We start from the raw sequence: 21,636 nt of genomic DNA, 5'->3' as shown, positions 1-21,636 counted from the left end.
TGGCTCTATAGTAGTAGCACAAGGATTTTGATTATGGTTGGAATTAAGTTTCCTGACACTCTGGAAGGACAGTAGTCATACCTTTATTTCTAGATGAAGACACAGAACACCAGGCCACTGATTATACCTGAGTGATGGGACCACGAAGAAAGCCCAGGATTCCTGACTCTTATTCTTAGGCTTTCTCCATTAAGCTCTGAACTGTCTGCTTTCTAATTCTCAAACATAAATAAGAGATACAGTAATAGGATTCCCAATTTTATATTACCATCAAACAAATGAGAATTACTTTGTAAATATATTCCTTTCTCGGGCATTTTTTTCCTTTTGTTTTGGAAAAAAGGAGAATGAAGTAATTCAAAGAGTCAAAATGACTGTAAGTTTTACATTTTGTGTGGACCATAACCTTGTTTTGCTTTGTACAAGTGAGCATCAAGGAAAGCAGTAACTTGGAAGTACTAACCAAACCATGTAAGAGTGTAAAGAGAATAACATATTTCCATATACTTCCCCAGTTGTGTTTTCCTTTTTCTTATCCATTTGGGTATGTTGTCAAACTGACACAGGCATCTACACTGTAATAAAGTGACTGCTCTTTTGCACTTTCAGAGGTGCCTTACTCAGTCTCAATCCAGGGACCCTGGGTGGTGCTCTCAGCCCAGCTCTGATGAGCAACAGTACACTGGCAACTATTCAAGGTCAGTAGAATTTTTTTCCTTACTTAGCCTTTTTTTTTTTTTTTTTTATTGGAGGAAGTCTGCTTTGCTAGAGGTGAAAGTGATGGGAAGAGATAGTTGAATTGATAGTGCTCACTAACCTGAGGACCAAGAATGTGTCCTTGTAAATAGCTCTGTAAGAGAAATATAGGGGTTGGTCTGCAAGAACAGGAAATATACGTAGTTTGGTATATTAAGAAACCAGGACTGGGACTTCCCTGGCAGGCCAGTGGTTAAGACTCCGAGCTTCCACTATAGGGGGCGCGGGGGGGTCCTGTCCCTGGTCAGGGAACTAAGATCCCACATGCGGCATGGTGTGGCCAAAAAAAAAAGAAAGAAACAATGACTTTAATGCTGATATTTATCTTCTTATGTAAATAGACCTGGAGGCAGAATTTCCTCCGACATTTATCTAAATAGTCATCCAAGACCCATCCCCAGGCAAACTTGACCAAGAAAAATTCTGCAGTCCCCACCCCTGCCCCTAAGAGAGCCATATACAAGAAGGTCCTATAACGAATTAACATTGGAGCACATCATGCAGACTTCAAGAGTACTTTTAATTCTTGTTAGGTTCTTCCCTTTGTATATCCCCATCATTATAGGGCATATATTCTCTTGGATTTTAATGTCTCTTTTCCAAGCCCAGATGGGTCCCTTTTGGCCTTAGCATGCTATCCAGTCTAAAATGAGGCTAAACCCACTCATTCTATATATTGAAGGGTTTGATTTGTTTAACGTCTGAGCTTTGTGTTTGAAGATGCTTGCTGTTACGTGATTCAGGGAAACACTTTGAGATATCACTATATTAATCTGAGAAATTTTTCTTAAGATAATTTGGGCTTAGAGTTCTTGGGGCCAAAAATAAGCTGTTAGCGAACTTCAATTAAGATTAGTGTTTCGGGCTTCCCTGGTGGCGCAGTGGTTGAGAGTCTGCCTGCTGATGCAGGGGACAGGGGTTCGTGCCCCGGTCCGGGAAGATCCCTCATGCCGTGGAGCGGTTAGGCCCGTGAGCCATGGCCGCTGAGTCTGCGCGTCTGGAGCCTGTGCTCCACAACAGGAGAGGCCACAACAGTGAGAGGCCCGCGTACCGCAAAAAAAAAAAAAAAAGGATTAGTGTTTCATGGATGATATCTCTACAGCATACTGTAGACAATATTAGTTCCAGACAAATCTAAGACATGACCTAGATTACCTGACATTATATTGACTTTCTCATTGACTAAATCATATGTGAAATTGATGGTTAGATCTGTAAAGCTTTTATTATAAAAGGATTTCTTTTTGGAGTAAGATTTGTGATAAATCACTTTTTCTCTTGCATTTTGGTGTACCTCTGGGCTGTAGTGATACTAAAAAGGCAAGATGCCTTCCAGGGCTTCCCTGGTGGCTCAGTGGTTGAGAGTCCGCCTGCCGATGCAGGGGACATGAGTTTGTGCCCCGGTCCGGGATGATCCCACATGCCGTGGAGTGGCTGGGCCCGTGAGCCATGGCCGCTGAGCCTGCGCGTCCGGAGCCTGTGCTAGCGCAATGGGAGAGGCCACAACAGTGAGAGGCCCGCGTACCACAAAAAAAAAAAAAAAAAAAAATGCCTTCCATAGGGTGTAACTGAGTACAGAACAGGTACTCTCTGGGAAGATCTAGAACTGGACTGTGACCCTAAGCCTGGAATCTCAGAAAATGTCAAGCTGCACCAAGACTCACTTTTCTGTACTCTTTGTGTGATCATGTCCAAAGTCAAGGACATTCCCTCTTTCTTTATATATTATGTAAGAAATCAATCATTTTTAATGCCACTAGGAAATACATGTGCCTCAAATATGCATGTGAGGATGTGGTTATATGAGTGAGGGGATTGTGGGGGGTTGTCAGATACAGGAAAAGATATTAGGGTGCCCAGTTATTTCAATGAAAATTTTGATGATGAAGGAGAAACAACAGCATCACAGAAAAATTCTTACGTATTAAAGCAAGTCCTAAGCTTAGAACCCACCTGCATCAGTATAGCTGTGCTTTCCTCCTGCAGAGACTCATCATTCTCCTTTGTGCAGGTCATAGAAAGTAAATGTTCTGAAGTGAGAAATGAATCACACCTTATACTTTATTTGTTAATATATAACTTATTTTAGAACTAAAGTCTTTTTGAAAGACAGTTTTTATCTTGTATATCACACTATGAAGTGCTCAAATTTATCAGTAATGCCAGTTGGTTTGATAAAAGCTAACTATATTTTAACGCCTTAATCACTGTAGCTAGTTTGTTTTTTGAATGGAGGTAATCTAAAGGCAGTAACCTTCATTAAAAGCAAAATTATTGGATTTAACAAATATTTCTAGGTAGATGGAATAAAGTTGAGATTTCAAGATAGAAACATGACTCTTTGATTCTCCTCTCACCTATCCTGATCATGCTCATTAAATTAGAGTTTTCAGCCCTTTAGGCTCTTTCAAAATTATAAATAAACTTTAGTTGGTGACAATATAGTGCTGTAATTAAGGGTAAAAAATTCAGTTAAGGGATGCGCTTTTTCCATCTGGGTTGTAGGAAAACCCAGTACATTTGATGTGTTGTTTGGCTTCTCTGGGATGATGCTAACGTTCTCCTTCCTGCCTGTTTTGCGGGGGGTTTGTCTGTAGCTCTTGCTTCTGGTGGCTCTCTTCCAATAACGTCACTGGATGCAACTGGGAACCTGGTATTTGCCAATGCGGGAGGAGCCCCCAACATCGTGACTGCCCCTCTGTTCCTGAACCCTCAGAACCTGTCTCTGCTCACCAGCAACCCAGTTAGCTTGGTCTCTGCCGCTGCAGCCTCTGCAGGGAATACTGGACCTGTAGCCAGCCTCCATGCCACCTCCACCTCAGCTGAGCCCCTCCAGACCTCTCTCTTCACAGCGGCCTCTGCCAGCGGGGCTGCCTCCACCACCACCGCCTCCAAGGCACAGTGAGCTGGGCTGAGCGACGCTGCCAGCCCCCTTCTTCACTCTGAGTGCAACTGGCTGCCAGCCTGGCTGAGACTGAAACACGTGATGGGCTTCCTCTTGCCGTGTTGCAAGGGCAGGGGAGAGGAGGGAGAGAAGAAAAAACACATGCCGGAAAAAAAGGATGGAAACGGGACAACATTTGCCTAATTTTGTAATAAAACACTGTCTTTTCAGGATTGCTTCATGGATTGGAGAACTTTCTAACCAAAAATTAAAAAAAAAACAAAAAAAAAAAGGCAGAAACAAAAAATCAAAAACAAACAAACAAAAAAAATAAGTGAAAGGACTACTTATCATTTCCAGCAGTCATGATGACGAGTTAAGGTGGGTTACCAATTCCAATATAGGAAGGGGATTTCTTGTTTGTCTAAATTTCTTTTTTTCTTAAAAAAAAATCATTTTTATGGGTCTGTTGTACAGGCCATTAAGTCATAACAAGGTGTTTATAATCGTATCAATTGTGTTGGGGGTTCCTTTCTTAACTGGTACAATTTAGGCAGGCCTGTATTACTGTATCTTTGTTGTTATTGTGTTTTATATATATATATAGAGTTTGGACATGTTTATCTCTTGCTCCTGGATCCTATTTCAGTGAGCTCCCACACTGTGGGGCGGGAGGGTTTTAGGGTAAGGGGGACTTAACGTTCTTAATTGCGGGGAATGTTCTTGCTGGTTTCCTTATCCTTGATGACTCTTACAGAGGTGCTAGAAAATTATTTTCTTTTGCCACTTATGCAAGAGGCTTGGTGCAGAAGCTGAAGGCAGTGTGTGCAAACACTCCCACTCCACACACGCCCCCTCCCCCCCCATCAGGTGGTGCCTTTGGAGCACTTTTGCGTAGGAAGGAATTCCTGCTGAACTGTAGCTCTCACTCACCCCAAATCATTGAATGACCTGAGGCCCAGATCCTGTGGTGCAACAGGGCTGCTTTCTGTTACTTTCAACAGGAATGGCTGTACATGTTGCAGGGCAGGATTTGGTTCCGAAGAGCAAAGACTACTGCAGACACCTAACTTGGTGGTTCTCCTGATTTCTTATCTCCTGAAATGCTCTACTGTTGGTGTGTTTGTTTGTTTGTTCCATTTTGTGGAAGTTTTTCATCCAAACTTCCTTTAACTTACTTGGCAAAGAACAAAATAACTAACTGAAATTGGGAAACTTTTCCCTTCTTTTGTTTTCTGAAGGAACTCTACTAGACTGTTTTCCATTGGTTATAGCTCACTGAGAGAGGTGTGATGAGAAGAGTCTGAGGTTAGCTACAGACTTTCACCAGATGGCTTATCAATTCCTCTAACCCTGACGCTCTCCTTGGTTCTCTGACTAGAGAAGACACTCATTAGCCGGGCATGGGATCTGTAGAACCTTTGAAAGACTTTGAGCAGGAACTTTGCACACACCTCAAGTGTCTCCTTGGTTTGTTAGTGATGCTCCTGCTAGGTAGGTCTAAATGGCAATACACATCTCTGTTCATTGTAGAAGGCGATTAATTGTTTTCAGGGTATTTCTAGGTGATGTAAATGAGCCCATGAAAAGGAAGTGTTTATGGAAGTAGATGAAGAGGAATGAGGGTAAGTTGGAAATTAGATTCCCCTTTTTGTCAGTGTTCTATTATTATAGTATCTGTATCCAAAAAGTTCCCAAAAGACTGGATCACTGCAGTGCAGCTCATCTGAGCTCCCTTCTTATTGGAGTGAAAGGTTCCCATCTGGTGTTTGTGGGTGCTTGCTTACATCTCCGGTGGTCCTGTGACTGCACTTTTTCCCCGTTTCGAGCTGGGGGCTGAGAGAGAGCTTACAGGTAATTTTTCTTCGGCATGCTCTGCTTATATCCACAAGGGAGCTTGGATTCTGTGTATTTGTCTCTTCACAATGTTGGGAAAGGCAGTGATTCAGACACGGTGTGCATTTTTGTTTGTGATCATCCAAGTGGGAGACAGGCATATTAATATTAAAAGTTCAGAAATGTTTTAGTTCCCTTGTTAATTTTTCTTCTATTCCTTCTGTCTTCCCATTTTATTTCACAAAGTATTTAATTAACTACCCTTCACCTTCCTAAAATCCCTCCAAAATCAATGAACTGCAAGCAGGGAAACTAACAAATGTCCATCCACCGTTTTTGTGTGTGGTATGTTTTTTTTATGTTGTTTTTTTGACTAAGCTTGAACCAAAGTCAATTTTTAGCAAGCTGCTGTACTAATGGACTAGTTTATATCGTGCAGTTCAGACACATTGAGGAGATAGATGCTACTGACAATTTCTTTTTTCATTTGTCTTTATTAATTTTATATAAAAGTTGCTGCTTGTTTTAACCTTTTATGTTGGTAAGTTGTAATATCCTCTGGGCAGACATTAACTTGATTTTTTAAGTAGTTTATTTAGTTTGGTGTGTAAATAGAATGGCAGTGTCAGTTACTAAGTTTTCTCCTCTTCATCCCACTATTTCTCTGATGTAGTTGAATTTAATCTTTTATCCTAATTTGACATCTCTAATTTTAGTCTGTGCAAGTGATTTTAGGGCTGTCGGTAATACTGTAGCTGCCCATAATGATGAGTCCCTCCCTCGGGGAGTGGTAAGTTAGGAGGAAGGGTTCAGGGAGGGAAGTGCTGATACCCACCATACTGGATTAGAGGTTGTAGCATTAATTTCCCAGAATTGCTACCAAAGGAAGTAGGGACTTCCCTACTTGAATCCCAAGGGACTCAAGCCCAATGGATTAAGAGGAAGAGCAAGGAAAGGCTGTGTTTGTTTGTTTTCCTGTGTGGTTCAAAAATGCTCCCTCTCCCAAATAAGATTCACCAACAGACTTCAATATTAAAAAAAAAGATACTAAGCTTTAAATGTCAGTACGATGGTCTTCTCTTCCCTGCCCTGTCTATATTCTCTAGTTAATTCGGGATAGGGGGATTCTGCCTTTGTGTATGTGGGGTTGTGGATCACTTTATGAAGATAAAATTTAAACCAGCATAAAAACCTGTGTTTAAAAGAAGAAATAAATCCTTAGACAAAGGTAACTTTTAGAATTTTTCTCTTTTTTTCTCTTATTTAAAAACAAGTTGTGAAATGAAAGGTACATTTACACATGTACACATGAAACACTAAAACAGCTTGTTGATGGGTGTTTTAACTTAAAATCGACTCCCCATCATCATCATCCCTAGATAGTCTACTGATCATATTGTGTCATGACTCAGCCTTTAGTCCTTTTTTACTTTATATCATCTTTTTTATCATCTCAAGAAATGCTTTTTGAATTGAATGAATCTCCTAAGCTAAGGTACTCAGACTTAACTTTTAGCCACCTTATATGGGAGAGTCTGGAAATTAAGAGGGACCATTTGACCAAAAAGAGATGTTAGAGATGTTTGGTAGCGTTTCCGCATTTCTAAGAGGAAGGGCCAGATAGGTCATCACAGTTCATTGTGTCATTCTTCTTTTTTTCCCCTTAATGTTTATGCAAGTTTTATTTTATCCCTGAATTTGGTTAACACATATTAAGCCAAAGACTAATTCTAAATGCATTTATAGCGATACTATATTTGCCCATGGTAATGGGCCCTCCCTAGGGAGTGGTGAATGTAATTGTTTGAATCCTGCTTATCACAAGCAGGGCAATTTGGTTGTGAACTTTATTTGTACCCTGTATAAATCTAAAGGACAGCAGAAAGACCTGGAAAAGGGCTTCTCAGGAACAATAATATTGTTCCTGATTTAAGAAATATGTTGAGTGCTATGTTAGTTTAAATGTTTCTGAAGTTACATAGGCAGCTTTTTAGAATTAAAAAAACTGTTCCTATCCATTCATTACCTGATATAAAACACACTTGCTTTTATTTATTTGGCAAGAAAGATCAATACCATCCTAATTTACTCAACTTATTATTGAGGAATGGAACCAAAGGAATCCAACTTGCGTTTTGTGTAGGACCATACTGATTTGTACTTCATGGTAGCATTACTAGAAATTAACGTTTTTTTACAAGGGAAAAATAATATTAATTAAAAGATTTTTAGTGAGATTATCTTGCCAATTTGTTCTACACAGTTCATTCATTGTTGGGGAGAAAAGCACAATTGTACCTCTTTCTTACATTATTTTGTTCTATTATCCCTCATTTATTTGGGAAGGTGGGAGGAAACCTTGTCTATATTCAGAAGCACAGATACTTGCTTGACACAATATTTAAATTCAGCCCAATCTTTATCATTAAATTTTCTATTTAAATTGCTGGGAAAGCTGGATACATTTGAAAATGTAGGAAATTAATGTAGATTTTTAAAGTTGTAAATCCTGATAGTAAACGTTGCAGCTAGTGTATAATAAACACTTGGCTTACGAAAGAAACTCTTTGTTGTTCATAGTCTAAAGTTGTTCCCAAACCATGTCATCCTCCCAAAACTTTCTTCACCAAGAAAAAAGTAAAATCATTACAATAGGAAGAAAGGAGAGAGAGTGGACAGGGGGCAGTCGGCAAGCCCTGAGCGTCAGGGCTGCCCGCGAGCAGGCGAGGCCGGGCAGCACCCGGTTCAGACTTCCTGCTGGCAGTCTGCTGTGGCCTTGGACTCTCAGGGGCCCCCCAAAAATCAGTCTGCGATCTGAGAACCCTCCGTTAAAGAGCCTCAACAATTAATTATGAGAGTTGGTCAAATACTTTCTCCTTAATCGGTATCTAAAATTGATGGATTTAAAGTTGATTGTTTCAGACCGTGTTTATTGGAGCTGAAAATGTTTTTAAAAGACCATCAATACTAATGGAGAAAAAGCCCCAAAACTTGACATTTAAAATTACTCAAATGGGCAAGAATTGATGGATTCATTTGATCATAACCATTATGAGTTCATTTTTGTATGTGTGTGTGAAAAGCAGTTAGTGAAAAGCATTTAGTTTAATCACAGCCCTGGCCATCTCTTTGCATAGAGGGTGCACACAGTACAAATGTGAACTTGGACAGAAATAGGATAAGTAAACTGCTTTCATCATTAAAGGCTGATCCTAATCCTGTTCTGCCTCATTCTTTTCTTCATCTAAAGAGATTCATTGGGACACGCCTGAAATTTTCAGTAAGATATTTGAAAGGATTCCATCCAAAGGGCAGGGAGTATGTCTTTTCTCAGAGTTGTCAGGTTTACATCCAGATTTCCACATGATTTGTGACGTTGCTTTCTTCTGACCCTCCTTATTCATGAAGCAGTTCCATGTGTGGGCTCTTCTCCTCTCAGCCTTTGCTCAGAGCAGTAAACCTTAGCAGATCTTACGTGGATTCTGTCACCTGGATCTCCTTTCCTCTCTTCCTTCTCTTCCTTTTCTCTTTGAATGGTGATACCTTAATCTGGGAGGGTAATGCTCGTGGGTAACAGCTAGCTTCTGGCCCCTTCATAAAATACCTCAGCATAGTTTAGCATTGTTACAGAACTGGTTTTAAACTAAAAACCAAATAAATAAGTAAAAAGAAAAAACTTTATAAATAGTGGAAATAATTCTAGCTGTAGCATTTAGTTGAACTGATGTTTCTTATGATTGATGCTGTATGTATTGGGGATCCTGTTTATAGGTTACAGTTTATAGGGTTAGGGAGGGTGGGTGGGGAGAGAAGGAGGTGATTACGTTAGAAGGAAAATGTTGCATTGCTCGTGTGCGCGTTCGCTTTTCCTTATCTCTGTCTTGCCAAAGGAAACTTGATCATCCCTGTGTTTGGGTTTGGGATTCGTTAGCCTCCCTGCGGTCTGGCCTGCAGTGCACTGTGTGGTGGCATGCGGGTTACACATGGGTTGTCCAGTTCAGGGTCCTCGAAGGCATTTACATCCCTTCCTGTGGCTGCCCAGGCCCCGCCAACCTCTCCTGACGATTCGTTACCTCTGTACGTAGCAAGAGCTTAGGAGAAGGATGCATGTGTGAGTGTCGGGGTGTGTGGTGGAGAAATAGAGGCAGAGGTAGAGAAGCACCATTTAATTTGGAGAGGAAAGGAGAAATGGATGATCGATGCATCTTGGTCTAAGAAAAGTCAGCAGGTGTTCTGTTGTTTGCTCTTTTGTCGCCCTCTGTCGTGTTACTGAATGTCGTGCTACTGGCACAGCGGTTTAAAACCTCACTTCCTTTTCTCACACCAAGGCTGATTTTGTCTCGACCAAAAATGCGAACAGAAGAAAACCAGATCAAGAAGTTGAAAGCCAACCTGCTCGCCTCTTACCTGTGATCCGGTGTGACCTTTAGGGACGGGTTAGTTAGTGAGATTGAGAAGAGTATTGTTCTCAGTGGGGGTGTGAATGGGAAATGACGCTGGTTTAGGAACAGTTCAGAGTCCTTTCTGGCCAGACTCTGGGACAGACTTTCCTGGCTCCCTGAGTTCAGATATAGACTCTGTGTCCAGAAAGGCTACTTTTTAATAAGTGATCCATCTCACAGAACCTAAGTGGGGTTCGGTTTAGATACCAAAGACACTGCATTGTTTATCCTTACGTTTTCAACACAGGCAGAGGGAATAGGAACAAAACGCTGAAATTTGGAAAAGCTTTACCTTTGTCTCTTTCCTTTTCCTCTCCCCTCCCCATCCCTACTTTTTGAAGGAAGTCTTATTGGTCATCCTGGCTGTGGAAAAGAGATTTATTTAGTTTCGCTCTGCTGGCTCTGTAAAGATGGATAGAGTTGCTAAGTGTGGCAGTGATATTCTTGGAACTGCTGGGAAATTTAGGGGGGGTGGCAAAGATGGGGGTAGAATTCTTTTCTTATTTCCCTTTATCTAACCCTTATAAAGAGAACCAGGACAGCCTGTTTGAGTTCAGACGATAGTTAGTTGTTCTGTCACTTGTGAAGGATAAGCATTTTCAAGAGCAAGGTTACATGGAAATCCAAAAGGCCTTCCTTTATTCTTCCATAGCGCTGTATTGTTCCAGACTGTTTTTACATATGGGCTCTGGGGAATTGAGTAGTTCACTGTTCTGGTGTACTGTTGACGAGACACGGAAAAGAGGGGAGGGATAAGAAATTTATTGCCCCCGACAGAAACTGATCAGGTTGCAGAACTTTGTGACAGCTTTACTAATAATGTTATTGTTCTGACGTTATATAAAAGTGGTATTAATGTTGTGTGACTTTTCAAAGCGCTAGATAGGTCAGGAAGCAGGTATCAAGGCTATTTGAAGATAAGAGCACTTGAAACAACAGTTGAGGGAAGACAAGGCATACATGACGGGCCGCCACTGCACCCGGAAGTGAAGCTCCCACGGTGGGCAGGGCAGGGCCAGTGCCCTTTATGATTCTTTCTGCGTCCCTGAATCAGCCCACTCCTCACAGGGCCGCGCCACCCAGTGCCACCTTCCGGTTCAAACCCAGGACACTGTCAGAAAGTTCAGACCCCAAAACTAATTTACTGTATAAAAAAAAAAAAAAGAAAAAGAAAAATTATTGAGGTCTGCTGCAAAGTTCCCCCGAATTTTCTTTGTTTACTTGTTCATCGTTGTTTTTCATGGAGTCAGCCACAACCTCACAAAAGCAGCTTAAGGCTTCTTTCGTAACTTGGCAGTGGCATTGAGCTCTCTCACGTGATATCCCAAAGTCTGCAGGCAGACAGTTGGGTACAGTGCTGTTTCCAAAATGAGACGTCCAAACACTTCTTTAAAATTGGGATCTCCTTCGACTGAAAAAGGAGAGAGCCAAGGAGAGAGAAGACTCTGTACTCCTACCTAGTCCCGCAGCGTCTCTAAGTCTGAACAATAGAGCAGGAAAGGGAAAGCACTTTCAGTCCTGTTAGGAAAGGCTGTAGTTGTAGGCAGGTGGGGTGCCACGTCTTTGGTTCTGATCCTGCGTGGGTCTGCGTAAGGCACGTACTGTATGAGAGTAGAGTGGACTAGCCTGGTTGTGTGTAAAACTGCAAACAGTTGGGAGGGGGGAAAGGTGAGAACCAAAGACGTTGCAACTGTATTATAACATTGGCTTTTGACAGCGTAAATGGTGTGTCTCCCCTGAGTGTGGGCAAAGTGGAGACGCAGACTTCTTCCCGCTTCTTATCTCTGCTCGCGGGGCCTGTGTGCATTACTCAGTCCACAGGAGGTGTCACTCCAAGGAAATGCCCTCCCCCACGTTAGACCGTAGTTCAGTCCCCGCGGCTGTGGTGGTGGTGGCAGAGGCGAGGTGAGTAAGCGTGGGGTTTTCCGCCCACCAGGAGTCCAGGAGCTGTTGTATACCTCATTTCTAACTCGTGACTGAGTAACTTGCTTTAAAACTTTCTCTAAACCCTACAGAGTTGCCAAGTCTGCCCTCCCTCCTCTAAGTAATGTTGAACTCTGGCCTATAGCATCACGGGACCTGTAGCCTAGGGTGGGACCTCCCAAAGCCTCTGAATGTCGCTGCTTTAAAAGCTACTGCAAACTGAGGGCAAATTGCAATCTTCTCCTTCTTTTTGTTGCAGGGGGTCTTCCCAGGTCTCTTAACATCTGTTCCCTGCCACCCTGCCCTTAGGGGCTGGCCAGCCGGCCACACCCCGACCCCACCCCCATCTCTGACTGCTGGCCACACCTCCCCTCCAGTACTTGCCTTCTCCCTGGTGCGGGGAGGCCATCCCCTTCCCCTGTGAGGCCTCAGGGTTCTGCTTATTTTCAGGACTTTGGGTGGAAGGGAAGACACCAAAGGCTCCTTTAAGCTGACTGCTGCATACACATTTCACTTTTTTTCCTTTGACATGACCAAAAAAAAATCCAAATATTTAAGTTTTTATTGTTATTAATATTATTATGATTTGACAATCTTCTATCCAACGGGCTGTCTAGAAGCTGCATCCCCAGCCCTTCACCTTTTCTTTGAATGTAGTTCCCAACCTTCAATTCCCACCCCCAATGTTGAAAAAAAGCTTTGCCAGGTCTTACTACTGCTGCTATAAGCCAGGGGAGGGTGGTTTCTTTGTTTTGTTTTGTTTTGTTTTTTAAATTTCCAGCCAAAACCAAAGATTTTTTAATGATTGTATAAACTCAAAACAAACAAAAAAACCAAAGAAAAGGGAAGTCTTCAGCGTCAATCCAGTCTGTGGCGTCCTGGTGTTTAGAGGAGCGAGGCCCCCGGGGCAGGGAATGGGTGGGGGGGGCGGGGCCCTGACTGCACTGAAAGGGCAGGGAGTCTGTTTCCGGTGTTCCAGGGTGTGCAGAGGCACATGCTTGGTAGCTTTGGCTCCTGCCAACCTGTGAACATGCCATGGAACGAACTGGCATTTCAGATTTTCCAAAACGGTAGGCAGAAGCCCATCACCACGATAGTCCTCCCTACGACAGCCTATGGTCACTGCAGGGGCTTAGCGCAGGGACGGGGACCCCCGCCCGGGGCTGCTGCTGGGCGCCTGGGACTCCACAGAGTGGGGGAAGTTGAAGACACTGGTGCAGGATTGGCTGCTCTGCCGGGTGCTTTAACCTCTGGGGCTGTGCCCGTGAATGCTCGCCAAGGTGCCCTTCTGAGCCTTTTCTCCCTTTTCCTTTACTGGAACCGCTTGGAAGTGGCTGTCCTGTTCGTGAGAAAACACGCAGAACGATTATCAAGCCTTTTCATTTCTCCTTACGGTAGTTTGTTTCCTTTTTGCAGCACCATTGTGCAGCTATGCATTGTATTTCACAAGCTTTTGCGCTAGGCAGATGCCTGTGACTTTTTAACTTGGGGGGGGTGGGTGCAAATGAAGGAACTTTTTACATGGATCTTTTTCATCTCAGTTGATTAGGGGAGGGGGGGATTTGGTTCTAGGGTCATACAAGCTCTATCCCAAAGCAAAATCCAAATGTTAATAATATTAGCCTGATGCAGATACCAAAGATAATTTCTTTCCTGCAGAACCTTAGACTTGTGTATTAAGTACGATTACCCAGCACTTGCATTAGTCTAACCTCAGTAATTCCAAAGCTTAGATGTATATTTTGGTATATTTCTGGGATATTAAAAAAAATGTCGTTTAACTTCTTGTTTGTTTCAGTGTAATGCTCTTAAAGTCATAGCATGAAGATAACTGAACTGTCCTATTCTTAGTAGTTTGAAACAATAGTATTTTTGTATGTTTTGGGTGTGTCTATGTATGTAGTAACATAACAGTTTTCACTGCCTAGGTGTTCATAATAAAAAAGAAAACTTTAAAAGTTCTGAGTGTACGTAATATTCAGTAATAACCTTCCACCGGGGTCAATTTGGATTGAATATTTGCTGATTATCGGTCCCAACTGGGATTTTGTTTTGTTTTAAAGAGACAGTGGTTGTTGTTCTTTTTTTTCTAAAGCTGTTTTCTTTCTCTCTGTCTTTAAATATCTTAACTCCCCCCACCTTTTTCTTTTCTTCCTTTTTTTTTTTTTTTTTTTTAAATATTGATTCAGGGGTGTTTTTCCACTGTTGTCAAGGGAGGGACACAAGGGGGAATTGACCCCTTGGCCTCCCAAAACTTTTTGTTTTATGTACTTAACTTTAAAATGTGAGTTTGAGTTCTCTTTTGTGGAAACTTAAGATATGGTGTAAATGATTCTTTCCAAAATTGTCCAGCAGCTTTAATGAGGCAGTGACAATTCCTAAGTAGTTTATTGGGAGTCCTTTTACATTTCTCCTTAGATAACTCTGCAATCTGGGTGGCTATTGTATAGCCTCACTGTCCCAGACGCCTGGTTAGCCATTTCCCCTTGGATAGGAACATGCTACAAGAATCAACCCATAACTTGGGAGTCTGGGGCCTCATTATCTGGGCCCCCGGGAGACACACGTTTCCTTGGTTTTGAAAACCTGAAACACAAGCAATTTACATTTGGGGGAATTAGCTGATACCTCCTGAGGCCTGAGGAGGTGGTGGGGAATATGAGCGGTGCTCTCTTTAAAAGTGCCCTTTATATGATTCCCCCTCCTGGGGCTGCCTGCAGGGGGCTGTAGGCTTGGGAGAGGTTGTGTAGGTGACAGTGAATCAGAATGAAAATGGTAGATTTTGTGTAGATGCATTTGTCTGCTGTAATTTTTTATATATATTAAACTTACTGTAACTGTACAGTTCATTTCTGTTGTAAAACATCATTAAACCATTTTCCAAGTGTTTTCACATTGTTTGAGTTTCTCTGAAGTTGTTGCGTTGGTATTCTGGATGCTTCACACATTCCCATACAGACTTCTCAACTAAGCCTTCCAACTTATTTTTTCCAGCAGGTGCTCTCAGGCATCCCAGGATCACCGTAAGCACACTGGTTCCTCCGCCACCCGTACCCTGGCTTCGGCACGCTTCCCACTGTGCTCCGTGGGGCGCTGCGGTCACCACACTGCTCTCCCCCCAGGCCCCAGTGGCTTCCTGGGACCCCGAGTCTGGTAGCAGTGGTCTCCTTCAGACCCCGAGGGCTTTGTGTGATCAGTTGCTTCATCTGTGAGAGAACTCTTCAGAGGTCCCCTCTCACTGTCATTGAAATTGACTTTTCCAAATTTATTGTTTAAACCACCGTGCCCCTCTAGCATTTCCTGCCAGGTCCTGAACAGTCATTCTCTGGGGTCCTCTGAAGGAAGCTAATCCTGAACTTGGCCCTCTGGTTCTCCTGTCTGAGGGTACACAACTTAGCTCCCTCTATGTAGCTTCTTGTAGCCAACATTTAGTGTCTTAATGCAATTAGTTGACTGCATAAAAGGGAAAATTTGAATCTTAAAATGAATTTCCCACAGAGAGAAAACTTCAGCTTGTTGAAGAGCTTTGGGAGGCATCCTGTTTAGTGTGGATGAACTGAGTGTGCGTCCCCCTTGAATTGGGAGACAGAGACTGAAAGAGAAAGCTTGCGCTGTGGTCTCAAGGTATGGCTGCCGTCTTGAAAGGGGCCCCAAATGGGAAGACAAGTGCTGGGTCCTTTTCTCTGCTCCTACGTCAAAGGACACCTCGCTCTCTTCCATTCCACCCTGCCTTGTATTTATAACTTGCTCTTCAGTTAGTAAAGTTACTCTTAAAACAATTTCAAGTTTTGACAGGAATTGGCTATTTGGTAGAGACGGCAGCGGGCTCACAAGCATGAGGACTTCAGAAGGCAAAACCCATCTGTCACGGGGTAAGGCATGAGGATAAAAGCACTGATTCCATTGTTACCCTGTAGTCCTTTGTAAAAAGGTTGTTGTTACGTTCTAACCCACTCCAGTGGTGTCTACCAAGAGGAACTACCCATGAGAGGGAATGAATTCTCCAACTGCAGCCTTTTCTCTCTGCGAAGACTAGAGCCGTTCTCAGCTTGATCCGGGGCTTCGTTGTGCCAGCACGTCCACTGCGTCCTCTCCCAGCGGCCTTCTCTGTGTACTTGTCTTGCACGGAGTCCAGTAAGTTCTCTGCCCCACCCACCCTGGGCAAGCTCCCGCACCCATGGCTTACAGCCAGCTTTCCTCCTACCTCTTGAGTCAAAATCTTGACAGAATTGGGTCAAACTCTTGATAGAATTGGGTCAAACTCTTATCTTCAGGCCAGCCATGTGGGTCACACAGCCTGTGTGAAACTCTGCAGACCTTAAAACTAGGTATGAGTTTGAGGCTTAACGTTGACTCACAGAGGAAGCCAACTTTATTTTTTATGAAATGCCCAGGGAACAGAAGCTAAAGCAGCAGCGGCCAGAAGGAGGCCCTCACCTGTCATTGTGAACTTCAGTCAGTGGAAAGGCAGCTACAACAACATAGTGTAACTTTCCCATGCCTTTGCCCCAGGACCAGGTTACATAACTAGGGCTGGTAGTTTTCTGCCCTCCTCTCCCTCCTCAGAGCCCTGCTCCTTCCATGAAACCTTCCACAGCTGCCCCCATACCTTGCCGAGCTCTGTCTGCACCCCTTCGTCGGCAGCTACTCATCCCTGCCTCACTCCGCTTCCACCTGCCTGTCCTGTGTGTGTCACGACAGTGCACTGTGATGCCGAGTTCTTCACACGGTGTGGATGAAATACAATGACAAAATTTTAAGTCCCTAACTAACTCTGATGACACTTCTCTGGCTTCCCTGGTAGCTTGCCAAGTGCTGGGCACAGAATAGGAAGGTGCTAGGTCAATACTTGGTGAATGGAATTGAATTCCCCTCTGAGGCCAGGGTATGAATCGAATGCCTTCTCTCCTGGCAGAGATGCACGGCACTCCTGTTGGAATCCCAAATGCTCAGGGGCTTTTGATAGCCATGGCCTTCGATTTCAAAGTCTTTTCTGATTTCAGAGTCTTTACCCAGTATTAATTGGTGGCTTGATGAGTTAGGGCCTTATAAACAGCCACTGCAGTTAGAGGAAATACTGCTGGGGACCGGGTCACTTTTTGTGGGAGAACCTGACCTAAAAGACCTGTTGTCCCCTCTCCTTCCCCAAACCCTACGGACTGAGGTTTCTGTTTTTGTTTTTGTTTTCTTGGCCACGTGCGTGTCTTGCAGCTTGGGGGGGGGGGGTCTTACTTCCCTGACCAGGGATCGAACCCAGGCCCCCTGCAGGGAAAGCGCAGAGCCCTAACCACTAGACCGCCAGGGAATTCCCCAGACTGAGGTTTTGTGCTGTGGCATCAGCAGCTGTTCATAACCCCCAGACACCCTCTGACAACGATGCTCCCTCTTTCTGATGCCCTGATGCTCAGCTGGCCTCTCTCCTGCTCTTTCCGGCACGCCACAAGCCAGCTCAGTGCTGTGAGCCCTGCACCCAGGGAGCTCCCCATCACCTCCTCCTGGTTCCTGCATAAGGACTCCTGGCGTATCCGGACACCATGTTGCCCCAAGCACAGCCCCTGTTTGGGCCACTGTATGCACCCGGCTCTCCTGCATTTTCCAAGGAGCCACCCTATTCTCTCCCACAGCAGGCTGATCGCCTGATGATTAAATGACCATTACAGGCTTGACTGCCGAAATAAAGCTTACGGTAAAGCAGCATTTCACTGAAGCATTTATTATGCAAAAAAGGCTCTAGCAAACCAGTATAAATTAAGACCGAGCAGAGCAAAGAGGGTTTTCTATCCACAGCCGCGTGCCCTTTTATCACACAGCCCTGTTCCAGTTAAGTCAGCTGGGGCTTTTCCCACCGTGCCATTGTGCTTTGGGATCTTTCTAGGTCTGAGTGGTGCGGAGTCTTCTGAGGCCTTTCCCAATACGGCTGTGTCTTTCACTCAGCGTGAGGTGCCCAAGTGCCTGCAAAGAATGTGGTCTCGCTGCCCCCTCACCTTGTTCGTAGTCAGCCATGACACTGCTGTGTTCTTCCACACCGGACTCTTCACAGCTCGCTTCCCTGTGAGTGTGGGCTCCGGGAGGGCAAGGCTGGGTTTCTTCATTTTTTGGTCCCCACGGGCCCTGGCACTCAAGTTCTATCACGGGGAACGTACGCTTGATTGCAGGAGGGCCCCTTCCTGCGCCCCCAGGCCTCTGGCTCCCCTGCTCCCGTCCCTGATCCACCACTGCTTCCCCTCTTCAGCCACCACCAGCTGCTACCCACCCCCCCTTCCCCTGTGCCCTCACCCTTCACAGGGAGGCACCACAGCCTCCCTGGCCCATCACCAGTTACCGTGGAACGATGGGCTACGCTGACAACAGAAGCCAAGTTTACAGCAGAAGCGAAGCCACTCAAATACTGACAGAACAATACAGACCATCAGGACACGGCGCTAACATCTGTGGTTCCTCTGGCGACTTTACAGAACACAGCCTGAACTTCCTCAGCTGTGTTTGGGAAGGAGGGTGCCCGTCCCCCAGGTAAGAGCCCAGAGCCACTGGGAACGGGGCCTGCCCACAGCCTCCAGGAAGCAGAAAACCCCGGAACATGCTGCACTCCCAGCAGGCTCCTCAAGGACAGGGCCTGGGGGACACACTCCCTCCCGGCGTCCAGGGAAGAAATTCTGTGTGACAGTTTGGAATTGGATATGACCGCATGTTACAGCTTGAAGCATCCCGATCATAAAGAAGAATACTTGGGTGGTGGAGAAATATGAGTGAACTGGGTTGTAAATACTTTATCCTGTGTCTTTAACAATCTGGGCATCTGCAGGTCTGGCCTGTGAGTGGTGAAATTCCAGGTGCTGTTAGCGAGGGGGCAGGTCCTGCATGCGGAGGGCAGCATAGGTGTCCTTGGTGGCCGCGCTGAGTCCCTGGGGAAAGCAAATCAGAACAGAAGAGGGGGGTCAGGAGCTCTGTGTGGGCATGAGCCTACCTGGAGGCCAACAGGTGTCTGCTGCAGCCTGGCCTGTGATCTCCCGCCCAGCTCAGAGGCCCAGGAACTGTCCCCTCATGCCACAGGTGGGGCCTTGGCCCATGCAGCTGCAGCAGAGATGGTCCTGTGTCCCACCGGGAATGGCCTTGGTGCAATTCCTTTCCAGCTAAATTCTTACCTTCTCCTGGCTTCCCAAATACTGTGCCCTACAAAGTTGCCTGTCAGACCACAGAGGAAGGAGAGTCGCCCAGCTGGGACACTGAGCTGGGAATCAGCAGGGAGACGACAGACCTGCTCCAGACAGCGTCCTGTCCCTGTTATCCGGGCCTCCAGGAAGCCGGGACTTGTCACGGGGGAGAGGGTGGCTCCTTGGCCCCCGCCCTCCCGAGCCTCCTTCCCAGGCCATGCTGCTACAGTTATGTTCTTTGTCAGGGAACAGGCAGGCTGGTCCCAATCTCACTGGGACGTCTCCCTCGCTGGTCCAGCAGACAGATCAACAGCAGTCACACGCAGTAAAATTTGGGGGCCCTTTTGACATCACTCTGAACTCAGGGAAGCCAGGTAGCCTGAAACTTTGCAGTCAATCAAGCAAGCTGTGAACAGCCCCAGTGAGGCAGAAAGAACCAAGTAAGAACCCACTGGGGATTATATTTTAGAGAAGTAGGTTGGCCGTGCTTAGTTTGCATAATTATTCACCCTGATTTGCAAAAACTAGGCACCTGACTACAATAACATTTTCTCTTTAAAGTTATTTTTCCTAATTTGTCTACTTCAATCTTCTCACCCACCTTCCCATCCTATTAGGTGTGAGGATACAAGGCAGAGCAAGGCTTCTGCAAGGGCCCAGGGCAGCGGCGAAAGAGGCAGGCAGTGGCTTGTGTGGTGTCCTTTGCCTGCATCTGCCCTTTGCTCGTGACCACACAGCCTCTGGGCAGCTGCCGCTTGTCTGCTGTGCCCAGTTCCCCCCGGGGCTCCCACGGCCTCCTGACTAGAACCAAGTCATTTGCTTGAATGGCTGAATTCCAGCCCTGCCCCAGGGGCTGACTAGCAGAAGAGTCACCACAGGCCTGAATGGGTGCCCTGGGTTTCCCCAGCCCAGGTGTTGACAAGAGCTGGCACTGCCAACAAGCAAAGCAAGGGAGCCTGACCTTGGCTCTGGTTAGATGATGCCACCCTGCGAAGAAGGGCCAGCAGCACTCACCTGGTAAAGGCCATCATGTCCCTTGCCTCTTCGCCGCTGGTTCTGTGGGAGTGAGACAAGAAAAGGCTAGAAAGTCAGAGAGTCAGCAGCAGCCTTCCTGCTCAAGAGTCCTACTCATAGGACCCCCAGAGGGTCAGAGGTGACTGTCTCCCAGTCAGCACCCCTGCCCCGGGAGAGAAGGGTCCTCAGGTCACTGGTCAGACCTTGGCCTCCGCAGAGTAAGCTGAGGCCTGGCTTTGATGGGGCCCAGGTTTGCTGTGCCTGACTCAGATCCTCAGAGGCATCAGATTCTTGGATGTGGGCCGCACTGGAGCTGGCCACGCTGCCACTGCTTGGAATAAACAGGCCTCCCTGCAGCTCTCAAAATTCTTGGCTAACTAGGAAAAACAGTATGGAGGTTCCTCAAAAAACTAAAACCAGGGTTACCATATGATCCTGCAATCCCACTCCTGGGCATATATCTGGAGAAAACTATAATTCAAAAAGATACATGGACCCCGATGTTCACTGCAGCACTATTTACAATAGCCAAGACATGGAAGCAAGCCAGGCAAAGAAAGACAAATACTATATGATATTACTTATGTATGGAATCTAAAAAAATTATACAAATGAACTTATTTACAAAACAGAAACAGACTCACAGACGTGGAGAACAACAGGCTTGTGGTTGCCAAGGGGGAGGGGGTGGGGGAGGAAAGGACTGGGAGTCTGGGATTAGCAGATGTAACCTAGTATATATAGGATGGATAAACAGCAAGGTCCTACTGTATAGCACAGGGAACTATATTCAATATGCTGTAATAAAACATAATGGAAAAGAAGATGAAAAAGAGTACAGAGATGTATGTATAAATGAATCACTTTGCTATAGAGTAAAAAATTAACATTGTAAATCAACTATACTTCAATAAAACAAATCTTTAAGAAAATTCTTGGCTAATCATCAATGCTCACTGGGAACGGCAACTAGGTCGTGGGGACAAGCTCGGGCTGTAGAGTCCGTTCAGATTCTGGCTCCCTCATCACCAGCTACATGACCTTGCGTAAGTTATTGGACCTCCTGTGCCTGGCGGGTACACACTTCCCATTGGGTTATTGTGAGAATTAAATGAGACTATCTACCTGGTACAGCACTGGCCAGGCCAGCTTTGTGGGCGCGCCACGTACACGGTCACGGAGATCAAACTTAGACGGGTTCAGTGCCCTGCTCTCACTTCGGGAAATTCTTAATCATTTATGAACAAGGGGCCCCACCATCCTAAGTGCTGAACATACACTGGCACACATTACTCACTTGATAATTATTATTAACGTTGACAGACTTGGCCTGTTTTTGCAAAGGATAGACCATCTTAGTATTTAACTTGGTTTTTAATCCTAAAAGGGTATCAGCACTTTCCGAGTACCTAATATACTATCAAATGGAGGACAGCTGGATTAACCTTTGCCTCTGGCAGCCACCACATGGGCTTTTGCAGGTGATAGGAGGAAGGGATGGGACTCTCTGGAGCATCCCACATACCACCCAATCCTTGGGAATGAAGAAAGAGCAACACTCACCTCGCCCTTCATCCCGATCTCACTGTAGGCCTCCGCCATCTTGTCTTTTCGCAGCTCCTGAAGAAGA

The 21,636-nt window shown here is 45.2% G+C and overlaps 2 protein-coding genes across 6 annotated transcripts in view; one reads left to right on the top strand and one right to left on the bottom strand.

The window, feature by feature from the left end:
• The window catches only part of POU2F1 (POU class 2 homeobox 1), a 185,168-nt gene extending 170,438 nt beyond the window's left edge, over nt 1–14,730 (top strand). For 3 of the 5 annotated variants that reach the window (XM_082614242.1, XM_082614241.1, XM_082614243.1), the window contains exons 15-16: nt 610–698; nt 3,354–14,730. In XM_082614242.1, the coding sequence (XP_082470368.1) occupies nt 610–698; nt 3,354–3,661 (397 nt within the window). In that variant the 3' untranslated portion in view covers nt 3,662–14,730. Of the gene's footprint in view, nt 1–609; nt 891–3,353 lie in introns of those variants that run through there. The other 2 variants (XM_082614244.1, XM_082614245.1) reach the window with 2 other exon arrangements.
• Nucleotides 14,731–17,534: 2,804 nt separating this feature from the next.
• CD247 (CD247 molecule) overlaps nt 17,535–21,636 on the bottom strand; it is a 76,859-nt gene continuing 72,757 nt past the window's right edge. The window contains exons 6-8 of the mRNA XM_082614248.1: nt 21,570–21,626; nt 20,007–20,048; nt 17,535–18,743 (exon numbers count right to left, since the gene is read on the bottom strand). Of these exons, the coding sequence (XP_082470374.1) occupies nt 18,678–18,743; nt 20,007–20,048; nt 21,570–21,626 (165 nt within the window). The 3' untranslated portion in view covers nt 17,535–18,677. The remainder of the gene's footprint in view (nt 18,744–20,006; nt 20,049–21,569; nt 21,627–21,636) is intronic.

This window comes from Mesoplodon mirus (genome assembly GCF_964341445.2).
Source record: "Mesoplodon mirus genome assembly, chromosome: 3".
Lineage (NCBI taxonomy): Eukaryota > Metazoa > Chordata > Mammalia > Artiodactyla > Ziphiidae > Mesoplodon > Mesoplodon mirus.
The sequence above is the reverse complement of the archived record's forward strand: the minus strand, read 5'-3'. Positions and strand labels throughout refer to the sequence as shown.